Source organism: Perca fluviatilis, chromosome 24 (assembly GCF_010015445.1).
Source record: "Perca fluviatilis chromosome 24, GENO_Pfluv_1.0, whole genome shotgun sequence".
Lineage (NCBI taxonomy): Eukaryota > Metazoa > Chordata > Actinopteri > Perciformes > Percidae > Perca > Perca fluviatilis.
In genome coordinates, this window is record NC_053135.1 from 15823856 (window position 1) to 15850067 (window position 26212).

At 43.0% G+C, this 26212-nt stretch overlaps 1 protein-coding gene and 2 non-coding genes across 4 annotated transcripts in view; 1 reads left to right on the plus strand and 2 right to left on the minus strand.

The window, feature by feature from the left end:
• The window catches only part of LOC120554235 (gastrula zinc finger protein XlCGF8.2DB-like), a 147610-nt gene that overhangs the window by 115326 nt on the left and 6072 nt on the right, over nucleotides 1-26212 (plus strand). The window contains exon 1 of one of the 2 annotated variants that reach the window (XM_039793001.1): nucleotides 17479-17671. The exons of the other annotated variant lie outside the window; for it this stretch is intronic. Within the exon in view, the coding sequence (XP_039648935.1) occupies nucleotides 17608-17671 (64 nt within the window). The 5' untranslated portion in view covers nucleotides 17479-17607. Of the gene's footprint in view, nucleotides 1-17478; nucleotides 17672-26212 lie in introns of those variants that run through there. 2 annotated transcript variants of the gene reach the window in all.
• On the minus strand, nucleotides 10393-10475 carry trnal-aag. The gene has a single exon. It is a non-coding gene; the product is annotated as a tRNA-Leu (tRNA).
• On the minus strand, nucleotides 11084-11155 carry trnaq-cug. Its single transcript has one exon. It is a non-coding gene; the product is annotated as a tRNA-Gln (tRNA).

The window sequence follows — 26212 nt, forward strand, 5'->3', positions numbered from 1 at the left end:
GGTGGTCAAAGAAAGGGAAAGTGGAGAAGAGATTAGAGATCGCAAGTAAAGAAAGGAGGAAGTGGGCCGAGTGGGCAATGTGGTGGCAGGGAGCAAGTCATGTAATGAAGAACAAATCAGGAGGAGAAAAGCCAACTAGTGGATTGCCCAAATCAGTCACACCACCACCGTACGCACCCAGTGGCCCTAGCGCCCCCCCCCGGAGTACTCACAGGGTCAAAAGCCAGGAATGTATCCAATATTACACGTCACAGATGGAAGGATGAAGGTTAATTTCGATGATTCTGCGGCATCCGGGGTAGGGTCAGTTACGGAGTCTTCCACTGCCAGTTCTAGCAGTTCTAGTTCAAGGGGGCAGGAGAGTATGACAGAGGGAGATAGAGAGGGTGAAAATGATGCATTCAGTAAAAGAAGGATCAGGGAATTAGCATCTGGTAGTCGACAAGGCGGAGCCGAAGGGAGATCAGAAAGTGTACACAGTGTAAGGTCAGAAGAGGACAGAAGGGAAGAACAGGATAATAGAGTCGAAGAGGAACTGAGCAAAATAGAGAAAGAAATCACAGCAGCCAGGAGAGTGTTAGAACAAATGGCACATGGAGGAAACAAGGGAGGGGAAGTGAAGACGTCCACTCCAAAATATGAAGGGAACACAGGGAGTGTACATTTATGGGTAGCAGGGGAGTGGGTGGATGATTCAGGAAGAAAGGTATCAGGCCAAGGGGGTAGTTTGGAGTTCAATGAAGATGAGGAAGATACAGAGTCCTACACCCCGCGAACAGCACCCCAACCCACCCCCAAGAACCTTCCCTTGCTGCAGGCTGGACATGGTTCTCGCTATAAACCTTACTCTTTTGGCGACGTACAGGCACTGGTAGATAAACTCCCGCCAGTGGCAGAAGGGGGAGGATTATGGTTGAGCAAGCTAGATGGACTGACTGCAGGACAGAAATTAGCTTTAGGAGACTTTAGGGCCGTAATTGCCCGCTGCCTTCCTGCTAGTGACGTTAGAGAACTAGAGGAGGACGCACAGACAGACCAGCACGGTGATGACATGCAACTCACCATCGTAGTGGATAGACTTTCTAGGGCCATGCGTAAAAAATATCCTCTTCCACATTCCTCCGCCATCCCCAAAATAAAATGGGATCCTAAACAAAACCCCAGGGAATTCTTAGATAAAAGTAAAGAAACTTGGGTCAGGCAGACTGGGTGTCATCCAGGGAAGCCAGGGATCCAGAGGGAGTGGTATCGAAAGGCAGTATTAAAGGGAGTGCCGGACAGTGTCCGCACAGCCATGGAAGAAAATCCTGACATGGCTGGGTGTGAATCAACCGTGTGGGAGAAACATATTATACACCATTTGTCACGCACACAGGAGACACTCGATGAGGAACAAAATAGTCTGAAAGATTTACAGGCACAATTATTAAAGATGCAGCTGGCAGAGGCTAGGCAGAAAGTAAATGAAAAAAAGAAAACTGAAAAACCACAAAAGGTGATGGTGGCAGCAACAGCACAGGGAGAGACACCTGATTTGTTCCCAGTTCCGCCCTGGATTCTGCCTCCTCCACATAATCCGCCTCCATTGTATGGTAATGCACGGGGATACGGAAGGGGTAGACAAATATGGGGAAATGGGCGTGGAAGGGGTGGACCACCAAGGGGACCGCAGAGAAATGACATCTGCCACATTTGTAAGGGGACCGGCCATTGGGCAAGGGAGTGTCCACAGTATGGCAGCCCCCCCCGGGGCGGGCGTCCGAGCCAACCTCTCCCCTATCCATGTGGTACTGACTCAGGCACAGTACCGTATCCGATTCCAGGTCAATGCACCACTCATCCGGTGAAGCGTCAGCTGCCTGTGACAGAATGGGACCAGTGGGAGGGCTGGGGACCACAACAGCAACAATGACACGTCCCACAGAGAAGCCAGGACAGCAATAACACGGCAGATCCAATGCTGTCCATGAAGGTTGGCAATACAACACTGCCATTTCTAGTAGATACAGGGGCAACCTGTTCTACTCTAATGTCAACTCCTGCTAGCACACTGTCTAAAGACGCTATCACGGTTGTGGGTTTCTCTGGGGAAAAACAGACTCTGCCATTAACGGTGCCACTTATCACTCAGTTGGGGGGACAATCAGTACAACATTCTTTCGTGTACTCGCCCATGGTGCCTTTGAACTTGTTGGGACGTGATCTTCTGATTAAACTGGGCGCCTCCATACTCTGCAGTCCAGATGGCATGACAGTCACCTTGCCGGGTGGTAACACATTCCACTGCAGCGCACCAGGCACGTCTCTACGCGGCCAGTACCTGGTCTCCCCCACTCAAGACACCCTTGCAGACATTTATTGGGCTCTTCTGAAACCAGAGACGGATCAAACTCCTGGCCTTCTCTCTGCCTACCTGCAATGGAAGCCCTGGATAGCCCAGCTAGAACCATACGTCTCTCCACCTGATCCCCCACATGTTACCCTATTTTATGATATGTTACAAACTGAGTGGTACCAAGATCTGTTTCAGGATCAATTGCAGGACCACACATGGGGCATAGATTCAAAATACATCTATGTGGCCCCAGAAGGAGTGGCAGCAGGGGTGGAACTGACAACAGATCAACAAACATGGTACATGATGAATGACGAGGCGGTTCCTCACGTTTCCCTAGCATTACACCCACAACACCAAGCAAAAGAATTAGGGGGCATGGTCAAAAGGTCCATGGCCCAAAACGATTGGCAAGACACAAAACTACCAGGGGTTCAGGTTTCGCCAGCCACTAAAACATACAGAATATGCCTAACAGCAGCAAACACCGCCACATTGTCACATGAACAGGTCACTAGACAGCATGGTAGGGAAAAAACTGACCATCACCTCGCTCAACACATACTCTCTTTTCTGCCAGCGCATCTGTGGGCAGATGGACCCACGGACGTAGGTCTCACAAATTGCCCACCAGTGAGTTTTACCATCAATACTGACACACCTGTTTGGATACATCAATATCCGCATAAAACCCAGGCTGAGGAAGGCATAAGTGACACAATACAGGGGCTAATGGCAAGTGGGGTATTGGAGCCCTCACACTCGTTTTGGAACACGCCTATTCTTCCTGTAGAAAAGAAAGGGACAGGTAAATACCGTATGGCACATGACCTCAGAGCTATTAATGACATTCTGGTGACCAAAACTATACCTGTCCCCAACCCATATGTCGCCCTTGCCAATCTAGATCCTTCACACAGCTGGTTCACCTGTATTGATTTGGCCAATGCGTTCTACTGTCTTCCTCTGGACCCCGCTTGTAGGGACATTTTTTCTTTTACGTTCAGAGGTCAACAACTAAGATACACCAGATTGCCACAGGGTTTTGCACTATCCCCAGGACTGTTTAATCAGGTATTAAAACAAGCGTTAAGTGACTGCCAACTACCTGACAACACGACACTCGTTCAATATGTAGACGACTTACTGATAGCTGCTCCCACAGCTGAAACCTGCCTGACTGCCACTAAATCAGTGCTTCAACAGATTGCTGACAAAGGCTTTAAAGTTAGCAAATCTAAGCTGCAGATAGCCAGAAAACAAGTGTCATTCTTGGGGTGCGTCATCTCTCAAAAGGGGGTCAGCATGTCACCCTCGCACCGATCCGCCATCCTACACCACGCTAAGCCTGACAAGGTCAAGGACATGCTCTCGTTTCTCGGTCTCACAGGCTATAGCCGAAATTATGTGGCCAACTACACCGGCCTCACGCAGCCACTACGCGACATGGTCAGACAACAGGGCATGCGTAATCTCTCCGCCTGTTTGGTCTGGACAGTAGAGGCTGAAAAAGCCTTCATCGAGTTGAAACAATCATTTGCAACCGCGTCTGAACTTGCCACGCCAGACTACCGCCTGCCATTCCACTTAGATGTCTCTGGAACAGAATCTTGCGTAAACGGCATTCTGTTCCAGAGAAAAGGGGGAGGCAGAGTAGTACTAATGTACATAAGCGTGATGCTAGACAATATGGAGAAACGACACCCTCAGTGTACACAACATGCAGCAGGAATTGCAAAACTCATTCAGAAAACAGCACATATAGTGATGGGACACCAACTAAGCATTCTAACCACGCACGGGGTGGTGGCATATGTAAATTCAGAGGCATTCACACTTACTACACTGAGGCAACAGAGGCTGAGCAAAATTCTCGAGGCTCCAAACATCGTGTTCACACACGACGGCATCAATATGGCAGACCAGATAGGGCCAGGGGAACCACACACATGCGCTGAGAGAGTAGAAAAGGAAGAAAAAGTCAGAATGGACTTACAAGCTACACCGTTGGTAGGAGCCAGAGAGCTGTACACAGATGGTTGTTGTTTCAGACATGAGACGGATGGTCTCAGGGCGGCCTATGCAGTAGTGGAAGAAACACAGGGGGTGTGGGTAACACAGAAAGCTGAGAGGTTGGTGGGACCACAGTCAGCGCAGCGGGCAGAGGTGATAGCGGTAATAGAGGCACTAAAGCTAGGGAAAGGACAGTCAGTCAATATTTACTCAGACTCAGCATACGCAGTAGGAGCAGTGCATGTGGAGCTAGGCCAGTGGTTGAGAGCAGGATTCCTCACAGCAGGGAACAGACCTATCAAACATGAAACAGAGATGAAAGAACTGGCAGAAGCTCTGCTACTCCCAGAAAAAGTAGCAGTAATCAAATGCAAGGGACATGACAAAGGAAATAGCAAGGTAGGCCAGGGAAATCAAGCAGCCGATCAGGCGGCAAAACAAGCTGCAGGATACCAAAGTAACATGATAATCATAAATGCGGAAACCGAAACTCAGGTCAGGGTCAGCACAGAACGACTGGTAGACATGCAGGGAAAAGCATCTCCACAGGAAAAAACTATGTGGAAAGCTAGGGGGGCCACTGAAACTGACGGACTATGGAGGGGGCCTGACGGTAGACCCATCCTGCCCCCCAGAATGAGACAGACTGCTATGGAAGAAGCACACGGGGTAGGACATGTGGGTGTGGCACAAATGATGCGAAACCTTGAGAACTGGTGGCACCCGTATCTTAAAGACATGGCCCAACATTTGACTAAAACATGTCCGCAGTGTATTAAATTCAATCCCCGACCCACTATCAGACCAGAACCAGGAAAGTATCCTTTAGAAACCAAACCAGGCAAGGAAATCATCATAGACTATACGGACATGATAGATTCAGTCAGAGGGTACAGATACATACTGATGTGTGTGGATGCATACACAGGTTGGCCAGAAGCATGGCCCACAAGAAGGGAGGACAGCAAATCAGTCATAAAATGTCTGGTAAATCATTACATACCTGCACATGGTTTTCCTGAAAAAATCAGGTCAGATAATGGAACTCATTTCAAAAATCGAGATTTACAGCAGGTGGAAGTAATGTTGGGGTTGAAACACGCATTTGGAACTGTTTATCACCCTCAGTCACAAGGGAAAGTGGAAAGAATGAATCAAACAGTGAAGGGCAAATTGGCAAAAATCTGTGCACAGACCAAAATGAATTGGGTGGATGCCCTACCCTTAGCCTTAATGTCAATCAGGAGCTCAGTGAATCACACAACGGGGTTCACCCAGCACGAATTACAGACTGGTAGGGCTTTTCCCGGCCCTCATTCTAAGCTCCCCCTGGTTGAAAACACTGATCAGCAGCTAGCTTACAAGGCCTATTTTCACGAACTGCAAGGTCTAGTGTCTTTGTTCTCTAAGCAGGTGGAGAATAAGCAAACGGAGAACACCAGCACCACGCCACCAGAGGCGGAGTGGGTTCTGTTGAGGGTCATCAAACGAAAGTGGTCAGAACCAAGGTGGATGGGGCCATTCTAGGTGACCGAGAGAACAACCCACGCGGTACGTCTGAGGGGAAAAGGAGACACCTGGTTCCACTGGAGCCAGTGTGCCGCAGCAGAAGAGCCACAACGCTCACTGACTGAGATCCAGAAGGATCTCAACGAGACCAGCGCCGGGTCGGCTGACCCGGACCAGGATTCTGCCAACGAAGGGGCAGAATAATCCCCTGGCAGTAATCCAGAGCTCAGGGTAGTCCACCCCTGAGACTCGAAGAAAGAAGGGCTCCGGAAGGGAGTAGGTGAAAGAGCGCTCCTCTCCTACATGTAGCGTGCCAAGCTACCAACCAGGACAAAGCAACGACGTTACGGTTATATTTCATGTTTATTAAGTATTTTAATCAAGATGGATATGATATCTTTAATCTGAATATGTATCAGGTATTAACAGAAATGTGCTAATTGCCAAGAGCTGTCTGACTTAAACCAAACTGCACAAAGGTTATAACCTTATTTACAGAGTGGTACTGCTGTAAAAATCCTGAGAGTAAGAGAAAAGTCAAGAGAAGGTTTTTGCTTGCTAGAATATAGTATATCATGTGTTTAATGTTAGTGTTATCCCTGTTGAGTCTTATAGTGGTAACTATCATACTCTGGTATTTCTGTGAGCTTCCTACACAGGTCTGCAAATGAGAGTGTAGGAGGCATGCTCACACGGGGTGAAATTAAGGTATTAATTTTCCTGTCTCTGGGAATAGTGTTCAGCGCATTGTTTATTTTTCTCTGGGTATTTGACGTTCGCCTTACTGTGCACATAGTCTCCGTTCAGTGTAACGCCTAGTCAGCCTAAAAAGAACAAAATGGGGTGGATAAAGCTGTTCTCCTTAGTGTGGGGACTGAGTCTGATTAAATCAGGAGAAATGGCTTGCATAGGTCAGGAAGGGTTGAAGCTCAGGAACAGAGGAGAGTTTCCCATGTGTCAGAATGAAGGATCCTCAGGGACATCAGGGACGTACTATCAGGGCGTAGCTAATTGGTTTTTGTGTCATAACAGTTCGGCCAATGGGACCACTAAGGTGGTAATATCAAATCCCAAGTTGGGAGGATGGGACTTAGGTGGTTGGAGTGGATATACTTTTTTCATGACCTTGGGGATGGAATCATGGGGACAGGGGATAGCTGTCTCTGTGAAGTCAAATAAATGGGGAAGGAGTTCAAAGGGGTATGAAAATTTTACACCATTGTATGAGTCAGGGAATTGTGATTATTATGGTTTTATGTTACTTACTTTTTAATATTTCCATTATTTTGATTTTATTCCATTATTATGATTTTATGTTACTTACTTTTTAATATTTCCATTATTTTGATTTTATTACATTATTATGGTTTCATGTTATTTGGTTTCAGGTATTTGCTTTTTATGTGTATTTGCTTTTTAATATCTCCCTTATTGTGATTTATTCCATTATTATGGTGAAAGTAGGACAGTATGTGTGTCACAATACTCGACCCAGGCATAACATCCAGGCCTGTAGTATATATATATTGAACTCATTAAGTGAGTTCAAAAGGGGGAAATGAAATTTTCTTTCCGATGCTCGCTTTTTATTACCCGTACTTTGCTAATATATAGTTAATCATTTATTACCTTCCAGATCAGTCTATATATTGAACTCTAGTGAGTTCAAAAGGGGGAATTGTGGGATTATAAGGTCAATTATGCATTATCAGAGGTATAAAGAACTGTAATAAAGTATCATGTCATCAATTGTGAGGTGTGAGCAATAATAGATCTGTGGTAGTGCTTGCCTCAGCATATGGAGAAGTTGAAAAGCACGACTCTCGCTTTTGACCAAATGCTGACCCCAGGAAACAGATGTATAAGACAAACCAGATTCTTAGAAGATGAACGAAGGGTAGGAATCACAACGTGTTGTTATTTCTATTACACCAAGGCGAAAAGATAGTGACATCCAAAAGGAAACTAGACATGAGCTGAGTAGAAACTAGACAGACATCCGCTATGTAAAGGGTGTCGTATGAGTCATAGGTCAGGCAGGTCATTGCATTGATGTGTATGTGAACTTACCCTAATAAAAGCTGGCCGAAAGAAGAAGGAGGCAGAACTCACTTTGCCAGGGTAGACTGAGGAGTCTGCAGGGAAGTGCTGTTCTCCTTCTGCAGAAGCCAATTGAATGTACTAGGTCTCTGTGTGTTCATTGCATATTTACAGGTTGGGGCTGAAGTGACCTGAATTCGGGGTGCACCTTTGAGGCACAACAAGATACACCATAGAAAATGAATTCTGTCATAGAGTTAGGCTGTTTATGGTCCCCAGTCTGCTGAAATATCTAAATCCACCCTTTTAGAACAGGTGAAAATAACACATGTGCACTGCATGACCTAAACTGCATGGGATTATCAAAAAGTGGCCAAGTCTGTGAAGGGAAGACTCGTGGGTGGCTACACAGCCCATTTTCATTCAGATATATTGAATTAAGAGGTCAAGGGACCCCTTTGAAAATAGCCGAGCCTTTTTTCACCCAGCTATCTTTTTTTTTTTTGACTGAATGTACACCCAGCTATCATTAACATTAATGACAGTAAAACAGTGACGCCAAGAATGTTTTAAACGGAGCCATAATGTCGGGCTCTAACTTAGTTCTCAGAAGAGCTGTTAAAGTTAAATATCAGCCGAAATTAAAGTTTTTTTGTCAGGGGTTGTGCAAAGTCAAAAGTTATTATAATTTATAAGTTTATATTTTCGTAGCAGCGACAAAACACGACCGGACTTAGCTACGTTATGGTCTTTCGGTTCAATAAGACATGTTTTGAACTATTGGGACTTCGGATTAACGTTAATGGGCCGTCTGCAGCCCACTGATCTGCAGGCGATGCGGCTAATGTATACGGTTAAATTAGCTGGCTTTTGCGTCAATAAAGTTGACTTTAGTTTGCTAGTGTTAGCTAGAACGGCAAACAAATGTATTACAGTCAGTCAGTCACACATAGTTAGCTAAATAAAACATTGTACTGTTAGGCTAACGTTACTTACCAAAGACCTGACTCCGTGGCGGTGGCGCCTGACCATCTGCCTCCTACGTCTGCTGCGCCTGAGTGACGTTATAACGTTAACGTTACAACACATACATTGAAGTCTACTACAACGCTCATTTCAAAATTAAATAAATATGAAAAGGGTTAACGTTAACATTATACCCACTCTATACCTTTACTTTAGTTGTATCATTAAACTGCTTCGCCTGGGATTGCTTGTTCAAAATGTCTTCTGAAAATTCTCCAGCTAAAGTTAGCTATAAGTTAACTTTATTTTGGGGCCTACACTAGACTGATACACAGTCAACTTAGATTATTTAAACCAACATTAACAAGTTAAACCACAATTTAATTATGTAGGCTATTTATAATAGTATGCTTACGTATTGTGGATGAGTGGTGCAACGTGACTGCTCCTCTGCAATCTGCCATCAAATGGTCTAACCGCCTCGTGCAACGCTTTCAACAGTAAATAACTGTACTACTGCATCATTTACAGTCAAGCGCAAATATGCCTGTAATTTATTGTGGAAAAAAACTGTCAACTACTGTAATAGTTTTTTGACCCACAGTGCATTGCAATATACAGCTAAAGTTTGTAAAATGACAGAACAAGAAGTTACTGTAAAATTTTGCTGTAGAAATTACAGAAATTTGTTACAGTGTAGGTAGAACTTCTAGAATGTTAAGCTGCAGTTCTGGAATTTTAATATGCAGTTCTAGAATGTTAAGATGCGGTTCTAGAATGCTAATCGCAGTTCTAGAATGTTAAGTTGTAGTTCTAAAATGATAGAGTGATGTTCTAGAAGTTTTAAGATGCAGTTCAAGAGTGAAACATTACCATTCTAGAATGTAAAGTTACAGTTTAACAGTGTTTGCAACAGAGACAAGCCACCTCAAGCCAACGTTGGCTTTTTAGTTCAAACTTTTTACCTGTAAGCCTAATTTAAGCTAGATGTGGAAAGTGGAAAGGATGTTTTTTTTTCACCTGTACTCTGGCTTAAAATCACATTCCACCGAGATTTGAACTCTGAATGCAAAGTCCAGAGTGCTAACCATTACACCATGGAACCACAACATGGAAGTAACACATGTGTGTTGATATGCAGGTTCTTACATCATATCCACATGTATGATATCGAAGGCACCCAACAATCACGAAGTAGATACGATGAAAAAGCAGAAATTACTTACTTAATTAATAACTTTAGTATTTTAGTAAGCTAAGCGTTCACAGAGGATGTGGGAAAAGGCAAGTCAAGAAAAGGTTTGAAGGACTTGCCACAAACAATGAAACCAGCAGTAGATAGGTCTACTGTGTACAAACACATGCTAACTTTACATGGGTTGACAATGAAGATGCTCACAAAAGGTGGGGCTGTACTCACAATTCCGTATCTTGCGCATATTTGTGTGACCTAAAATACAAAGAATTGCTAGGTTCTTTTTTTTCCCAATATCATGTTTCAGACATTAGTTCCAAAGGAAAACACTTGTTGTCAGAAGTGGGATTCGAACCCACGCCTCCAGTGGAGACTGCGACCTTAACGCAGCACCTTGGACCGCTCGGCCATCCTGACCAAATGAGCAGGTTTTTAGTAGGCATTGTTACAAAAATTATTATACACTATATCAAACATGTCATGATATAGTAGATTCTTAGTCATCCAGGTCATAGATATCAAGGGAAGGTTTCTCAATTGTCAGTCCAAATATATGGGCATGGAAGAAAGTCACCAGGGGGGCAATGTGCTTGACAATGGCAATACACTGTGCGGGATGTGAAGGCATCTTACTGACTTTGTACCCCAATGTGCAATACAGGCTGAACCCTGTGGTGGGAATCAAGATCCACCAATGTTTCTGTCCTCAATGTCCACCTGAGTCCAGAAATGTCCCAGTAAAAAAAAGACATCTATGATCTGAACCAGATTCCCAGAGGGCGAGTGGCCAGCCGGTAACAATGTGTCCCTCGCCTCAGTATTCAAAGGGACATAGAAACCCATTAGACTGATCCGCGATAACGCCACCTTCCAGCAACAGAGACAATTTCTGGTCACTGTTAAGTCAGAAAGCCATCTCAAGCCGTCGTTGGTTTTTTACTTTAGACTTTTTACCTGTAAACCTACTTTAAGCTAGATATGGAAAGTTTGATATTTCTTCATACTCTGTACTCTGGCTTAAAACCAGGTTCCACCGAGATTTGAACTCGGATTGCTGGATTCAGAGTCCAGAGTGCTAACCATTACACCACGGAACCAGACTGACACCAGAATCAAAAGTTATAGGTTTGCTCAGTAGTTTCTTACATCATATCTTGTGGTTAAAAGTTGATCCGCTCCACCTCTGAGCCACAGCCAACCTACTGGACACTAAGAGTACTGACCTTATAAGGAAAGGTTGTAATATTCAAAGCAGTGATTTTACCTTTTCTTTTACTCATCAGCTCAATTCACAGTTCAAGAATGTTAAACTGCAGTTCTGGAATGTTAAATTGCGGTAGGTAGAATTGTTTTATGCTTGAGAATGTTAAATTTCAGACTAGAATGTTAAGCTGCAGTACTAGAGTGATGTTTTAGAAGTTTTATGATGCAGTTCAAGAGTGAAACTTTACCATTCTACCTGTAAGCCTACTTTAAGCAAGATGTGAAAAGTGGAAAGGATGTTTCAAAATTGTCAGTTCTATCCCAGTGTAACAATCCCTGCAATGGATTACTGCTGCATTGTATGTTCATGTCACTATGCTGACCACCTCTTGCATGTTGAGCTTTCGTTGTCAGTTTGCAACAGAAATAAAATGGATTATGGATCATTTTGTTGTTGCTGACTTCATAAGATGACTTCTCTATTGGCTGTTGAAACAGGTGACATCCCTTAAATTCTAAAACCAGCTTATTGCGACTTGACCAGCAGGTAACACCATTAGCTGGTTTGACTCGAGCTGAGACGGGCTGTTTCAGACCGCTGATGATATATAAAACCAAACATTTCACCAGGTTAAAATCTATTAGCTCAAGCTTTACGCTTGATTTATTTGTAACATTAACCTCTAATTATGAAGTGAGCCCCCTCGCTTGATTGTGCATTATTTTTGATAAGCTATTGCTTGGAGATGTCTTGTTGTTATCTCTAGATGTATGATACAAACATAAAAAATATATTTACCGCATGCTGCTATACATGTCATCCATCGCCATCTAATCATTCTTTTTGTCTTCGCACTTGTGGTGGTTTTCATCTTTCTCTTTCTGCAAATTGTATATGATGTATAGCGACATGACCCAGCACCCAAAACACTGTCAAAACACTCCAACGCACCCTCCATTCTTCGCCAAAGATGGATAAAAAGGCGCAAAAGAAGGAAATAGGTACCTTGAAAAAACAAAAAAGCCCCGCCAAATCCTGGACAAAGCAGAGATGCCGATTCGCACGGGACTAATATTATCACAGGACCTCCGAAATATGGTAGGTCATTTGCGGGGGAATTATTACTTTACAAATTACAGACATGACCGATTCGCACGGGATTAAGATCACAGACAACCTCCGCAATTATTACAAATGACCGGAGGTCACCAGGTAATACTTATCCCGTGCGAATAGGGCTTTTGTTGAATCTGCCCTCTGACTTAAGCAAGGTTCATGGTAGCCGCGGTGTTCCTGGTGTTGTGCCAAAAACTGACTGCCTGCCGAAATACGACTGCACGCCGCTAGAGGGCAACGTTGGTCATGTTGGTGACTAATTCAGTATGTCCTGATATCCAAATCAACAGTAAATAAAAAGCTATCAAAACAATGACAATATCTGTCAAATTTTTGAGCTGGGAAATATTTATTGTCACAAGGTAATATGAGAGACAGCTAGGACATACGCTCACCTTAAAGATTATTAGGAACACCTGTAAGATTTCTCGTTAATGCAATTATCTAATCAATCAATCACATGGCAGCTGCTTCAATGCATTTAGGGGTGTGGTCCAGGTCTAGACAATCTCCTGAACTCCAAACTGAATGTCAGAATGGGAAAGAAAGGTGATCTAAGCAACTTTGAGCGTGGCATGGTTGTTGGTGCCAGACGGGCTGGTTTGAGTATTTCCCAATCTGCTCAGTTACTGGGATTCTCACCCACAACCATTTCTAGGGTTTACAAAGAATGGTCTGAAAAAGGAAAAACATCAAGTATGCTGCAGTCCTGGGGGGTTAACATGCCTTGTTGATGCTAGAGGTCAGAGGAGAATGGGCCGACTGATTCCAGCTGATAGAAGATCAACTTTGATTCAAATAACCATTCGTTACAACCGAGGTATGCAGCAAAGCATTTGTGAAGCCACAACACGCACAACCTTGAGGGGGATGGGCTACACCAGCAGAAGACCCCACCGGGTACCACTCATCTCCACAAAAAATAGGAACATGAGGCTACAATTTGCACAGGCTCACCAAAATTGGACAGTTGATGACTGTAAAAATGTTGCCTGGTCTGATGAGTCTCGATTTCTGTTGAGACATTCAGATGGTAGAGTCAGAATTTGGCGTAAACAGAAAGAGAACATGGATCTGTCATGCCTTGTTACCACTGGGAAGGCTGGTGGTGGGGGTGTAATGGTGTGGGGGGTGTTTTCTTGGCACACTTTAGGCTCCTTAGTACCAATTGGGCATCATTTAAATGCCACAGCCTACCTGAGCATTGTTTCTGACCATGTCCATCCCTTTATGACCACCATGTACCCATCCTCTGATGGCTACTTCCAGCAGGATAATGCACCATGTCACAAAGCTCACATCATTTCAAATTGGTTTCTTGAACATGACAATGAGTTCACTATACTAAAATGGCCCCCACAGTCACCAGATCTCAACCCAATAGAACATCTTTGGGATGTGGTGGAACGGGAGCTTCGTGCCCTGGATGTGCATCCCCCAAATCTCCATCAACTGCAAGATGCTGTCCTCTCAATATGGGCCAACATTTCTAAAGAATGCTTCCAGTACCTTGCTGAATCAATGCCACCAAGAATTAAGGCAGTTCTGAAGGGGAAAGGGGGTCAAACACGGTATTAGTAGGGTGTTCCTAATAATCCTTTAGGTGAGTGTACATTATTACTTATACATCCTTCATTCATGTTAGGTAACTTTACATACATACACGCATTATCATGGATGCAGACATTTACAAGTGTATTCTGCAATCAGGGCTTAATTTGAGCCGGAACACACCGAAACATGTTCCGGCACCTCCGGCGTTGGATCCGGAAACTTTTTTATTGGATCCGGCACCTCCTGTGTCACTATGAAAAATGAATCGCCTAGTGGCCGACGCAAAAAAAAAATACATAAAATGAATCGCCTAAATGAAAAAAATAAATTACTGTTTGTGAAGTGTCCAATGTTGTTGTCTGTCTTGTTAGTCTTTCCCCAATTGAAGTTCCCCAAAAAATGATGTACACACAGCGTTGTTTAGGTTTTTTTGGTCAGAGAAGCTACATAGTTTGAGTCGCCGGATCCACCCCCCCTGTGCGCTCCGGGACCTCCCACTTTACAAATTAGAAGACACATTTTTCGCAGAAGGCCAACACTTTTGATGTGCAAGTTAAGGCATCGTGAAAGATTTCCACGACCGCAGCTCAGGGGCACACTGTGGCCAAAACAAAACCCAGGGATGCCATCAGCAAAAGATTCTACAGGCCTGGAATGTCAGGTGGCCTCTACAGCCATAATCACACTGTATGCTCTCACATTTAAATAAATGTAGGCATACTGTAATTCATCATTTTCTGAAATCTCAAATAACAAAAATGCTGTATGTTTAACTATACAGAGTAGTATTTTTGTTGTTGTTGTTAATTTCTGATTGGGCAGGCCAGCTGTCAATGTGTAAATACCAACAATAATTTGTGGGGGCAGAATAAAATGCTATCAGTCACTTGAAAATTCATTGTTTGTAAAGTGAGACAAACGTATTTCAGATCAACACTGATGTATGCAAGATCCTTGGCATAAAAAGAAGGCTTTGTGCCCCATATCGTCCTCAGAACCAATGGTCTTGTTGAGAAACTGAGTAGTGGTACCATACAATGGTAAGCGAAATGGGTTGGAGTTGTGAACCTATATCAAGGAATACAGCTCATGTACGTACACTGTTCATGTGAAAAAGTATTGTCAAATATTTACACTATATTGCAGATCTGCAAGCCTTTTAATATTGTTCTTGTAATATTGTAATATTTTGAGAAAAAGAAAGTTTTAGCCTAATATTCCAAGAATAAAATCCCAATATTTCAAGAAAAAAAATCCAGCTGCCATATAGTCTGCTGTGCATTACGTTATTGCTCTGCTGATAGGGTAGTATCTGAGTCTGACAGACATAGGCAAATTAACCTAAACTGCTACTGACCAGCTGGGCTGCTCGTCTTTATTTCTACAGACAGAGCGGACACAAATCGACGCACGGTTCTGCTCTAGAGCTCCGCGTGTTTGAGCCTGATCCATATAGACTGGTAATGTCCCGGCACAGGAACTTAAACTTTGTGTTGCCTACAACAACTAGGCTAATGACTTTCGGGGCTACAATAAAAAAACATTCGGGGCTGAATCCCTGCAAATATGACCTGGCGATGCCTATGGTGATGTCGTTGCACATACAGTGCCTTGCGAAAGTATTCGGCCCCCTTGAACTTTTCGACCTTTTGCCACATTTCAGTCCTCAAACATAAAGATATAAAACTGTAATTTTTTGTGAAGAATCAACAACAAGTGGGACACAATCATGAAGTGGAACGAAATTTATTGGATATTTCAAACCTTTTAAACAAATAAAAAACTGAAATATTGGGCGTGCAAAATTATTCAGCCCCCTTAAGTTAATACTTTGTAGCGCCACCTTTTGCTGCGATTACAGCTGTAAGTCGCTTGGGGTATGTCTCTATCAGTTTTGCACATCGGAGACTGACATTTTTGCCCATTCCTCCTTGCAAAACAGCTCGAGCTCAGTGAGGTTGGATGGAGAGCGTTTGTGAACAGCAGTTTTCAGTTCTTTCCACAGATTCTCGATTGGATTCAGGTCTGGACTTTGACTTGGCCATTCTAACACCTGGATATGTTTATTTGTGAACCATTCCATTGTAGATTTTGCTTTATGTTTTGGATCATTGTCTTGTTGGAAGACAAATCTCCGTCCCAGTCTCAGGTCTTTTGCAGACTCCATCAGGTTTTCTTCCAGAATGGTCCTGTATTTGGCTCCATCCATCTTCCCATCAATTTTAACCATCTTCCCTGTCCCTGCTGAAGAAAAGCAGGCCCAAACCATGATGCTGCCACCACCATGTTTGACAGTGGGGATGGTGTGTTCAGGGTGATGAGCTGTGTTGCTTTTACGCCAAACATAACGTTTTGCATTGTTGCCAAAAAGTTTGATTTTGGTTTCATCTGACCACAGCACCTTCTTCCACATGTTTGGTGTGTCTCCCAGGTGGCTTTTGGCAAACTTTAAACGACACTTTTTATGGATATCTTTAAGAAATGGCTTTCTTCTTGCCACTCTTCCATAAAGGCCAGATTTGTGCAGTATACGACTGATTGTTGTCCCATGGACAGAGTCTCCCACCTCAGCTGTAGATCTCTGCAGTTCATCCAGAGTGATCATGGGCCTCTTGGCTGCATCTCTGATCAGTCTTCTCCTTGTATGAGCTGAAAGTTTAGAGGGACGGCCGGATCTTCGTAGATTTGTAGTGGTCTGATACTCCTTCCATTTCAATATTATCGCTTGCACAGTGCTCCTTGGGATGTTTAAAGCTTGGGAAATCTTTTTGTATCCAAATCCGGCTTTAAACTTCTCCACAACAGTATCTCGGACCTGCCTGGTGTGTTCCTTGTTCTTCATGATGCTCTCTGCGCTTTACACAGACCTCTGAGACTATCACAGAGCAGGTGCATTTATACGGAGACTTGATTACACACAGCTGGATTCTATTTATCATCATTAGTCATTTAGGTCAACATTGGATCATTCAGAGATCCTCACTGAACTTCTAGAGAGAGTTTGCTGCACTGAAAGTAAAGGGGCTGAATAATTTTGCACGCCCACTTTTTCAGTTTTTTATTTGTTAAAAAAGTTTGAAATAGCCAATGAATTTCGTTCCACTTCATAATTGGGACCCACTTGTTGTTGATTCTTCACAAAAAATTACAGTTTTATATCTTTATGTTTGAGGCCTGAAATGTGGCAAAAGGTCGAAACGTTCAAGGGGGCCGAATACTTTCGCAAGGCACTGTACTTAGGCTGACCTACATTGTCCTCGGCAGGCAGTCGGTTTTCTGGTATAAGCCATAACATTACTTGTCATTTTATTTATGTATGTACCTGCTCAGGTTAAACGATACACAATTCACATTTTCTACATGTTTCTTGATAATCAAATCCACGGACCTATTTGGGAAAATATGGGTCCATGAGGGTGTTTAATGTAGACTGTCCTCATCACCAGCGGGTGGCAGCAATGCAGTAACACTGTCTAGTCTGCCGGAAATGGACAGAAGAAGAAGAAGAAGAAGAAGAAGAAGAAGAAGAAGAAGAAGAAGAAGAAGAAGAAGAAGAAGAAGAAGAAGAAGAAGAATATTTTACGGATCTAAACACCGGAGCAGTCAGCGGAGAGAAGCCGTTAGCTGGATCCCAATAACGGCAGAAAACCCGAACAGTTACTTTGTTGATCAGAGATGGACCGACACCGGAAACAGCTGGAGGTGGTTTTAAAACCGAAAACGAACCTGCGAGTTGAAGGTTTGTTTTCTCTACTGCTCTGCTAGTGATGCTAAGCTAACGTTAGCCGAACCATTCAATACGCAGGCTGTTTAGCCGGTGTTTCGGTTTAACGAGAGACTATGTTAACTGGCGACCGTCAGCCAAATGCGACAACAAGCACGCTAAGCACATCTTACCGTGGACAAACATACAAGACATGTGCATGTTGTCCTTTCTGAGCAAGAGCAACTTGTCAGTTACTTGCATACAGTGTGGTGTGGTCACAACTTGATCTGGCTGCCTCCTAATTTTAAGAGACTCTGTGTAATATCTGACTTCATATGATGGCATGCCCACCAGCTAATAATGCGACGTGATGGTGCATTGGGTTAGACTGCTTAGCTCAGTGTTATTTAGTTTCCCACAGTGGCTCGAATCCAAGTTGTTTTATTCATTTATTTTCTACTTTTTAAAAGGGCTTAATAGTTTTCTACTTGACGTGTGTACTTAAACAGGCTCTGAAGACGAATAGGTGTATTAAATAAAACATATTATAGACGTTATAACAGGAAGAGCAACGCTGTCTTCCTGTTTTCCTTAACCGCAAGCCACATTCGAAATGCGACTGACAAGTTTCCTCGGATACAACTCCAAAGACAGGTCGGAGAGGTTACGTAAACGTCGTTATGTTTTAACATTTAAATGACAACTTAACAAAAAGGCATTCACGCGGACAGCTACGTATTCTCTTCCCGTTTTCAACAGCTGTCGTCAATACGACAACAACAGACGCATTTAGCTGACGGTCCTCAGTTAACATGGTCTCTCGTTAAACTGAAACACTGGAGCTAGATCCTGAAGCTAATGTGTTTAGCTAATGTATGTGTGTGTGTGTGTATGTATGTATGTATGTATATATATATATATATATATATATATATATATACCTCTAACGGTACCCGTTTCTAAGTGTATTAGTGAAAGAAGCAGCTGTGAATGGTTTCCAGTCAAAGTGTCCTCATGTTACAGGACTAACAAAAGTTGTTGCTAACTTAATAGCAACAACTTTATAGCAGACACGTCTTCCTACGTTAACTTGGAAAGAAAACTAATAAAAGTAAAGTAAGTTTTTATTTTTTTAAAACAAAGTGTTGCTTTTTGATCCATTCATCATCATGACGACACTCACATAGTTTTTGCGCAACCGCCACAAGATGGCGTGCTGACAGTGCATCCGCCGTTTTGGACTGAATGCTCCCCTGTGTCGCAGGTTGCGATCGAAAAGTAAATTTTGCTTAGGATTGTTCGTAACAGATTAAAGGGCCCCGGAAGTGGCAGCCATGGTAAGAGCCGTTCTAAATGTCTAAATGATGAGGAAAGGTACGTCAGTGCTTCCTTTGTTACCTCCTTTCGCATAGGATACACTGGACCATCCTTTACGAAAGGGAATGGGATAATTGCCGTTAGGTCTGCACGATATTGGAAAAAACTGACATTGCGATATTATTTTTCCCTGCGATAAATATTGTGATATGTTTACAAGATGACATAATTGATGACTATTTAGAAATACTAAATCATTCTCGACTACTGGGGTGATTTTTGTAGGGGAGTGCATCTACATAGAAAATAAAAAAAGTAAAAAGTAAATTTTCTTATGTGAACCATTCTTTGTCGGACTTTTAATGCTTTACAAAAACCAAAGCAAGTAAGTGCTGTGACTACTCTTCTGAAGTTATTTTGGAGAGGGAAATTAGGAAGAAATACACTTGTTGATTGACATGACACCATTGTATTCATATAATACTATCAATCAAGGCTAAAGTGAATGATATTAATGCATGCGTGTTGCTTCCTCTAAATTTCAGGTTGTGGTAGACTAGCGGGGCCTGCTTTGGTTGTTTGATAAATTTGATCAACATTGATTGTGATTGTTGGTTGGCTGTGCATGCAGACCTGCATGTCACACACTTGCAACAAACGGTGTATCCAAGAGCACTTAAATCAGTGTAAATTATGTTATATCAGACACAGACTGCTGTTGTAGATTAGTGTTACGTTTCCAGAATCGCGGCTCTGAACCATAACGTTAGTTTGGACAGATGCCTTGTTTCTTTAGGCTAACTATATTAGCTTTAGCCTGGCTGGTAACCGCTTTCTGCAGTGACAAATGGCCGGGCGATGTCGTGATTACGTTGCATTAATCAGGAGATTTAGTTCGCCTTGGCAGCGTAAATAAAACACTGACTACTGCGTCACTACCCATGGAAAAGTATGTGCATCATTGTGTCAGTGGCAGCTGCCGCTTACGGTACTTTTCTACACACGGGAGGCGATATTACGAATCCCACTGTGGCCACGCCAAGACCCGCCCTTTTTTTTTTTTAAAGGATAATTGTAGAAAAACTAATATTCAAAATAAAGTCAAAGAAGTTTACTTTAGGTAAACAATTCAGTGCACAGAAAATCAAACTGCCAATTTGGTATTCTTAGTGAGCAAATTTGCATGCTAAATTAGGCCAAAGTTCAGCCATAGCTACATTGTTAGCTTCTAGCAAAAAGTCAGGCACTGCTAGGCACTGTTAGGCAAGGACACTAGTGCTGCGTCTCAGCATAGACATCTAGGGGTAGGGGGTTTAAACACAACATAAACGTGAACCACTGTCTTTTGCACGTAAACTTACCCCCCCCCCCCACCCCCCCCCCAAAAAAAAAAACTATATTGCATTTTTGAAAATCGATATAGTATTGCAAAATAAAATACCGCGATACTTAAGTGTATTGATTTTTTTTTTTTTCTTACACCCCTATCATGTAAAAGGAGAACGGAAAAAGTTTACTTTTCTATCAAGGAGCAAAAAAGTTTTAGCGTCAACATCGCAATGTCCTGCGATCATCATCTACGATGTAGACGATGAAACAAAATATTGTGCAGCCCTAATTGCCATCCCACAAGTCCTTGCGGCATCATAATTTCGCCGTTCATATTCAGAATATTAAAGGAGAACTCTGGGGAATTTTTACGTTAATGTTGATCATTATACCTATGTGAGTACTGTCTATAGAAAAAAAAAAAACGAGCCGAATCGGTGCTAGCAACACGGAGCTGCTGCAGCTAATGCCGAGAGCTCCCACTCAGCTAAAACGGCAGTTATGGGGGCATAAGATAAAGACTACAGCTAGCCATCTAAAACACTATTTTACTGTACAGGGCAAAAACATAATTTGGTCCGTTTCCACGTAGTTACATGGTCACTAATATGGTAATAACCGCTACAGTGCTCAATTACCTAATTGTGAGGGTGAACTAAAATACCATTTATCGCCGCGAAGGCTTGAACAGTCTTCTGGAAGACATCCACCAGACGAGCGGGCTCTTGTTGGATTGTTGTCGGCCCGGTGAAGCCAGGAGGGCGGGCAGGAAGCAGAAGCAGGGACGCCGGCCGGGCTTGCTAGCCCGGCTAAGGAAACCACAACGATAGACTGTTTGAGTGGTTTAATAAACCGGTTAATGTGAGATCTTTTCTCTCGTCTGACGCCTAAAATTACAGTAAGCATGTGTTTACAGAACTGTGAATGAATGGATCGTTGAATCCAAAGTAACACAACACAGCGGACATTGGTTTATTTTTAACCCAGAGGAGCATCTCAAACAAGTTAACTTGTTCGCCCCTTAATGGCTTATTTCAATATACGTTTTGTTAAAAGTCACTACAGATTTGGCTACATTATTTTGGCCATGTGTGACTGTGAAAGTATCTATTATTATTTGAAAATGCGCCGATTGGCTCTGACGGCATTAGAGGTCGACCGATTAATTTTATAGGCCGATTAATCGGGCGATTTTTTTTTGGGCAATTTTTTTACATAATCGGCATCGGCCAATATCAAGCCGATTAATAGGCAGGTGCATCTGCGGGCAGCCTGGTGGTGGTATTGTTGCTCTCTGATGCTCCAAAAACGAATGTTAGAATAACAGAAACATCGCAGCATGTGACGCTAGTTAACATTACACTCGTCAGTAGCTAACGTTAGCCTATCGTTAGCTAGCAGATGGATTAAACACGATTAAAATGCTGACAGCTAAACGGTGTAAAGTGTGATTTATTTCACTGTATAGGATCCAACAGCAGTATGTTAAGCAGTGTGCTGCTACCGTTGTTTAGCTACTTGTCTGAAGAACAACACAGACGGTGCGTCGCGGTGCATTCAAAGTTGTTGTAAAATAAACTTTTGCCATGGTGGTTGTTTTTGTCGTTGAACAGCAATTTACTAGTGAAATACGTTATTGTTATAAGTTATAGTTACTACATTATTATTAAATCATTTAATTTTCACCATATGGCCTAAAGTTGTTTTCCCCCCTTTTGATAATCAGGTTTTGTCCATTTGGCTTTGTCTGTCAACAAACAAAAGAGAGAGAAAGGTAGAAGTAAAAATACTACAAACATGTGGAATCACCTGAAGGCAAACCACCTCCAGGATTACAAAGAGGCAGTAAAAGAAAAAGAAGATGCAGCGTCTGTTGCTTCCGCCAATCTCAGTCAGCCTACTGTAGCACTAATGTTTGATTCGCAAAGAAAATGGCAGAATTCTGACCAGAGGTAAAAAAAAATTGATAAACAAATACTTGAAATGATTGCTACAGACAACCAGCCATTTACAGTGGTCTCGGATGTTGGCTTTCGGCGTTTGATTGCAACACTGGAACCCCGTTATAGCCTCAAGACTGAAAAATACTACAGCACAGACCTGCTGGAAAACATAATGAAAGGAATGCTGGCCCTCATTTGTCGTTCACGACAGACTGTTGGTCTGGGGAGACGGAGTCATTGATAAGTCTAACATGCCATTTCATTAATAGTGAATGGGAAAGAAAACAAGTGGTACTAAATGTTAAGGCCATGTCTGGCTCCCACACTGGGGAATACATCAGCGAGGTGCTCCTTAGCATACTGAAACATTGGGACATCGCCCACAACAGAGTTGTGCTTGTGCTCCGAGACGGTGGTGCTAATATGATTAAAGGCCTCAGATTGGCAGAAATACCAGATCTAAGCTGCAGTGCACACCCATTACAGCTTGTGATAAACGAGGGTATCAGCAGTCAGAGAGCAGTGGGGGACATTATTGCCAAGTTAAAGACGTGCTACACACTTCAGCCACTCTATGCTCGCAAAACAGCATCTGAGAGACATTCAAGAAGAACTTGACCTCCCCCAGCACAGCATAATTCAGGCTGTTCCCACCTGTTGGAACTCCACGCTACACCTGTTTCAGAGGATGCTGGAGCAGAAGTGTGCGTTGAACATCTATGCAGGAGAACATGGAAAGTTTACAACCCCAACTGCAGACCAGTGGGCCCTCGTCTCAAATTTGACCGAGACACTGGGCCCCATTGAGGAAGTCACTTTTGAGATGAGTAAGGCAGAGGCATCCATCTCCTGCATCATTCCCAGCATTGCTGTGCTTAAGATGGTGCTTCAGGCAGAGGGTCCCACTACGAGGGGTATCAAAACACTCAGGGAAACCATGTTTCAAAGCTTGGAGAGGAGATTTTCAAAGATGGAGGAGACCAAATGTTTGGTGCTGGCGACGCTGCTGGATCCTCGCTATAAGGGTCAAATCTTTGCAGTGGAGACACCAAAGAATGGGTGAAAGAAGAGCACGCCATCGTGTCAGAACAGTGCAAAACAGCCACCACTGGAGTCCAAGAATCAGATCCGAAAAGGAGACGAGTGGAGGAGGAGGAGGAGGAGGAAGAGGAAGAACAACCCGGTCCCTCTGGTCTTCTTGAACAGATGTATGCAAACATTTTGGGAGCATGTGGTGGAACTCATACTGAAGAAAATGATGATCAACACATCACTGAGCAGCTGGATCAGTACCTCCGAGAGCAACTGATTGACAGACAGACTGGTCAGCCACTAGAATGGTGGAAACAGAATGCATCCCGCCTATACCTTCTTGCACCACTTGCAAGAAAATTCCTCTGTCCACCGCCCTCCTCTGTTCCCAGCGAGAGAATATTCAGTGAGATTGGGATTATCTATGACAAGAAGAGGAGCAGGCTCACAGGAGAACATGCAGAGCAGTTGTTTCCTGCACTACAACCTGCAGCTCTTAAACTGGGAGTATTAAGAACTTTCAGTGGGGAATGGGTGGGGTGAAGAAGACTCAGGATCTTGAAGTGGGATTAAAACTAAATATAATATTATGCACATTCCTTTTTGTATTGTTTACAAATGTTCCTTCCCTCAGAAATGAGGAGATGGTGCTGCTAAGTCAATTGCACTAAAGCAGATTATCTAATGCTGCTAACTTTTTATTTACTTAGTAACTTCAAGACTTTTTTATTTAAAATGATTAAGTAGCAGAAGTGAAGCTCCACTAAGATTTTCTGTGTTCAAGTGTTAATGTATACATTTTTATTCAGACCTAAAACAAGTGTTCAATAAATGTTTTTGTTGAGAAATTTTGTGAATCTTAAGTACTTATTAGTGTTAAATTTTATCTTTCAAATAGAGGTTAAAAACGTCCAAATATTGGCCAAAAATAATCGGCAGCATATATCGGCCATCGGCCGACCCTGATTTCAAAAGATCGGCATCGGCCTGAGAAAACCCATATCGGTCGACCTCTAGACGGCATCCGCATCAATTAGCTTAAATCATCCACACCCACCAACACAAACTATCTTCAGTCCCTCTCTAAAGTCCCTGTAGGCTTTTGCTTTTGAAATGATGTATTGTAGTGATGTTTGAGTGTTTTCTTTAAATATACTCTAATGATTAAAGGAGGCCGCTTTCAGTAAATGTAAACGTCACATGCGCAGTAATGTCCCTGCAGCTAATAGGCCGATCGTGGGACATTTAAACAGCATAACTAAAAACTGTAGTTATAAACTTGATAGAGAAAACATAACTTAACATTTAGCTTCAGAAATATTCAATGGAGTACACGGTTGACTGCTGTCGTCATGGTTAAATGCGCACAGCAGCGGACAGCTCTGCTTGTTTACGGTTAAGAGAATATTGTCCTCATTATTAATGTATTTCTTTCATCCACCATTTAACCCATATAACATTTATTATGTACGGTAGATTCTTAACAGTGTCCGCTAGAAAAAAATTGGTGCCGGCCATGTGACCTGTAAGGTTTAATTTTACCGGTCAAATGTCAAAAGTTCCGGTCAAATATTTTCTGTTTTATTGCGCTTAAAGGGGTGATAGAATGATTATATAGGGTGTTTCACACTGTTCCTTAAGGTCTCCAATTGGGGTATTTAACATTGGTTGGGCTGAAAATGGCCTGGCCTTTTTTTGGCCCTTATGCATCCCTGTGTTTTGGCTCTATTTGGAACGACAGCTTTTCTTCCAAATATGGTATGCTCATGAATATTTAGATGAGCTGCGCGCTGGCTGATGAGGAACCACATACATAATACATTGGAGACGATACAGCAGGTCTCATATTTCAAACACACACACACACACACACACACACTGCTGCCCTGTGCACACACACAAACACAGACACACACACTGACACACACACACCGCTGCACAGCGCACACACAAAACCAGACACACTGTCTGTTACATGCCCAGACATGCCCAGGCGCGAGCTGCATTAGCTAAAACAGCCGAGACAAAATAAACAAGTTTCGACACTTTCGTTATAACTAGTGTTGTTCTAACGTTACTCTTGCGACATAAAAAAACCCTCCACCAGATCCCAACTCACCTCGTAGCTAGTAAGCATGGGGAGAGGAGAGTGAACCCCTGCAAGCCTGTCCTCTGCAGCGCTGCGTTAGATCCACAACTCCCTCTCGTCCAATATACTCGTTTTCTCTGGACCAGTAGGCTATTCCGTTGTACAGTCTGGAACGCTGCGTTTACGACCGTGGTTCTTTTTCAGTATCCTTGCAAAACCTCCAAACTTTCTTCTTTTCTAAAGTACACTGCGCAGCTCGTGTGGGAGATCCTGACAGAGCTCCAGCTCAGCGGGTCTGTGAAGGCGGTGAGGCCGACAGGGAAGGCAGCAAACCCGACCGGCAGCCGCCGCCTGTCTCGGCAGATTGTGGAGCTCGTAAAGTCCGACACGTCTTACCAAATTTGCAATTAGCCATCACTTTTCATAAAACGGCCCATATTTGAGCTTTACATAGTTGATTTCTCGCATAAAAGAATCTCAGAAGTGAATTTTGTAATGGAATAGCAGAGATCTGCACGACCTAGATTTAGAAGACTAACTGCCCTCAGATCATTTAGTGGCCTAGTATGTAAATTTTGGGGCGTTACAAAGATAGGTTGAGCCAAATGAGAAGGATTTGGGATGTTGACGTCAATTTCCAGCTTTGTTGAGATTTTCAAAGGCGGTTTCAAATTGTGAGATTTGCAGAGGAAAGAGGTGTCAATGGGATATTGAGGTTCTATGTATGTCCTAGTTACCCTCCAAACTGTCGTTATTCAACTATGACAAGGTAAAATCGGTTTTGCATTCTATCACCCCTTTAAAAAACAATTGATAGGCAGGCTATATTTAAAGAATAAAATCCTCAAGGGATGTAGATTTATA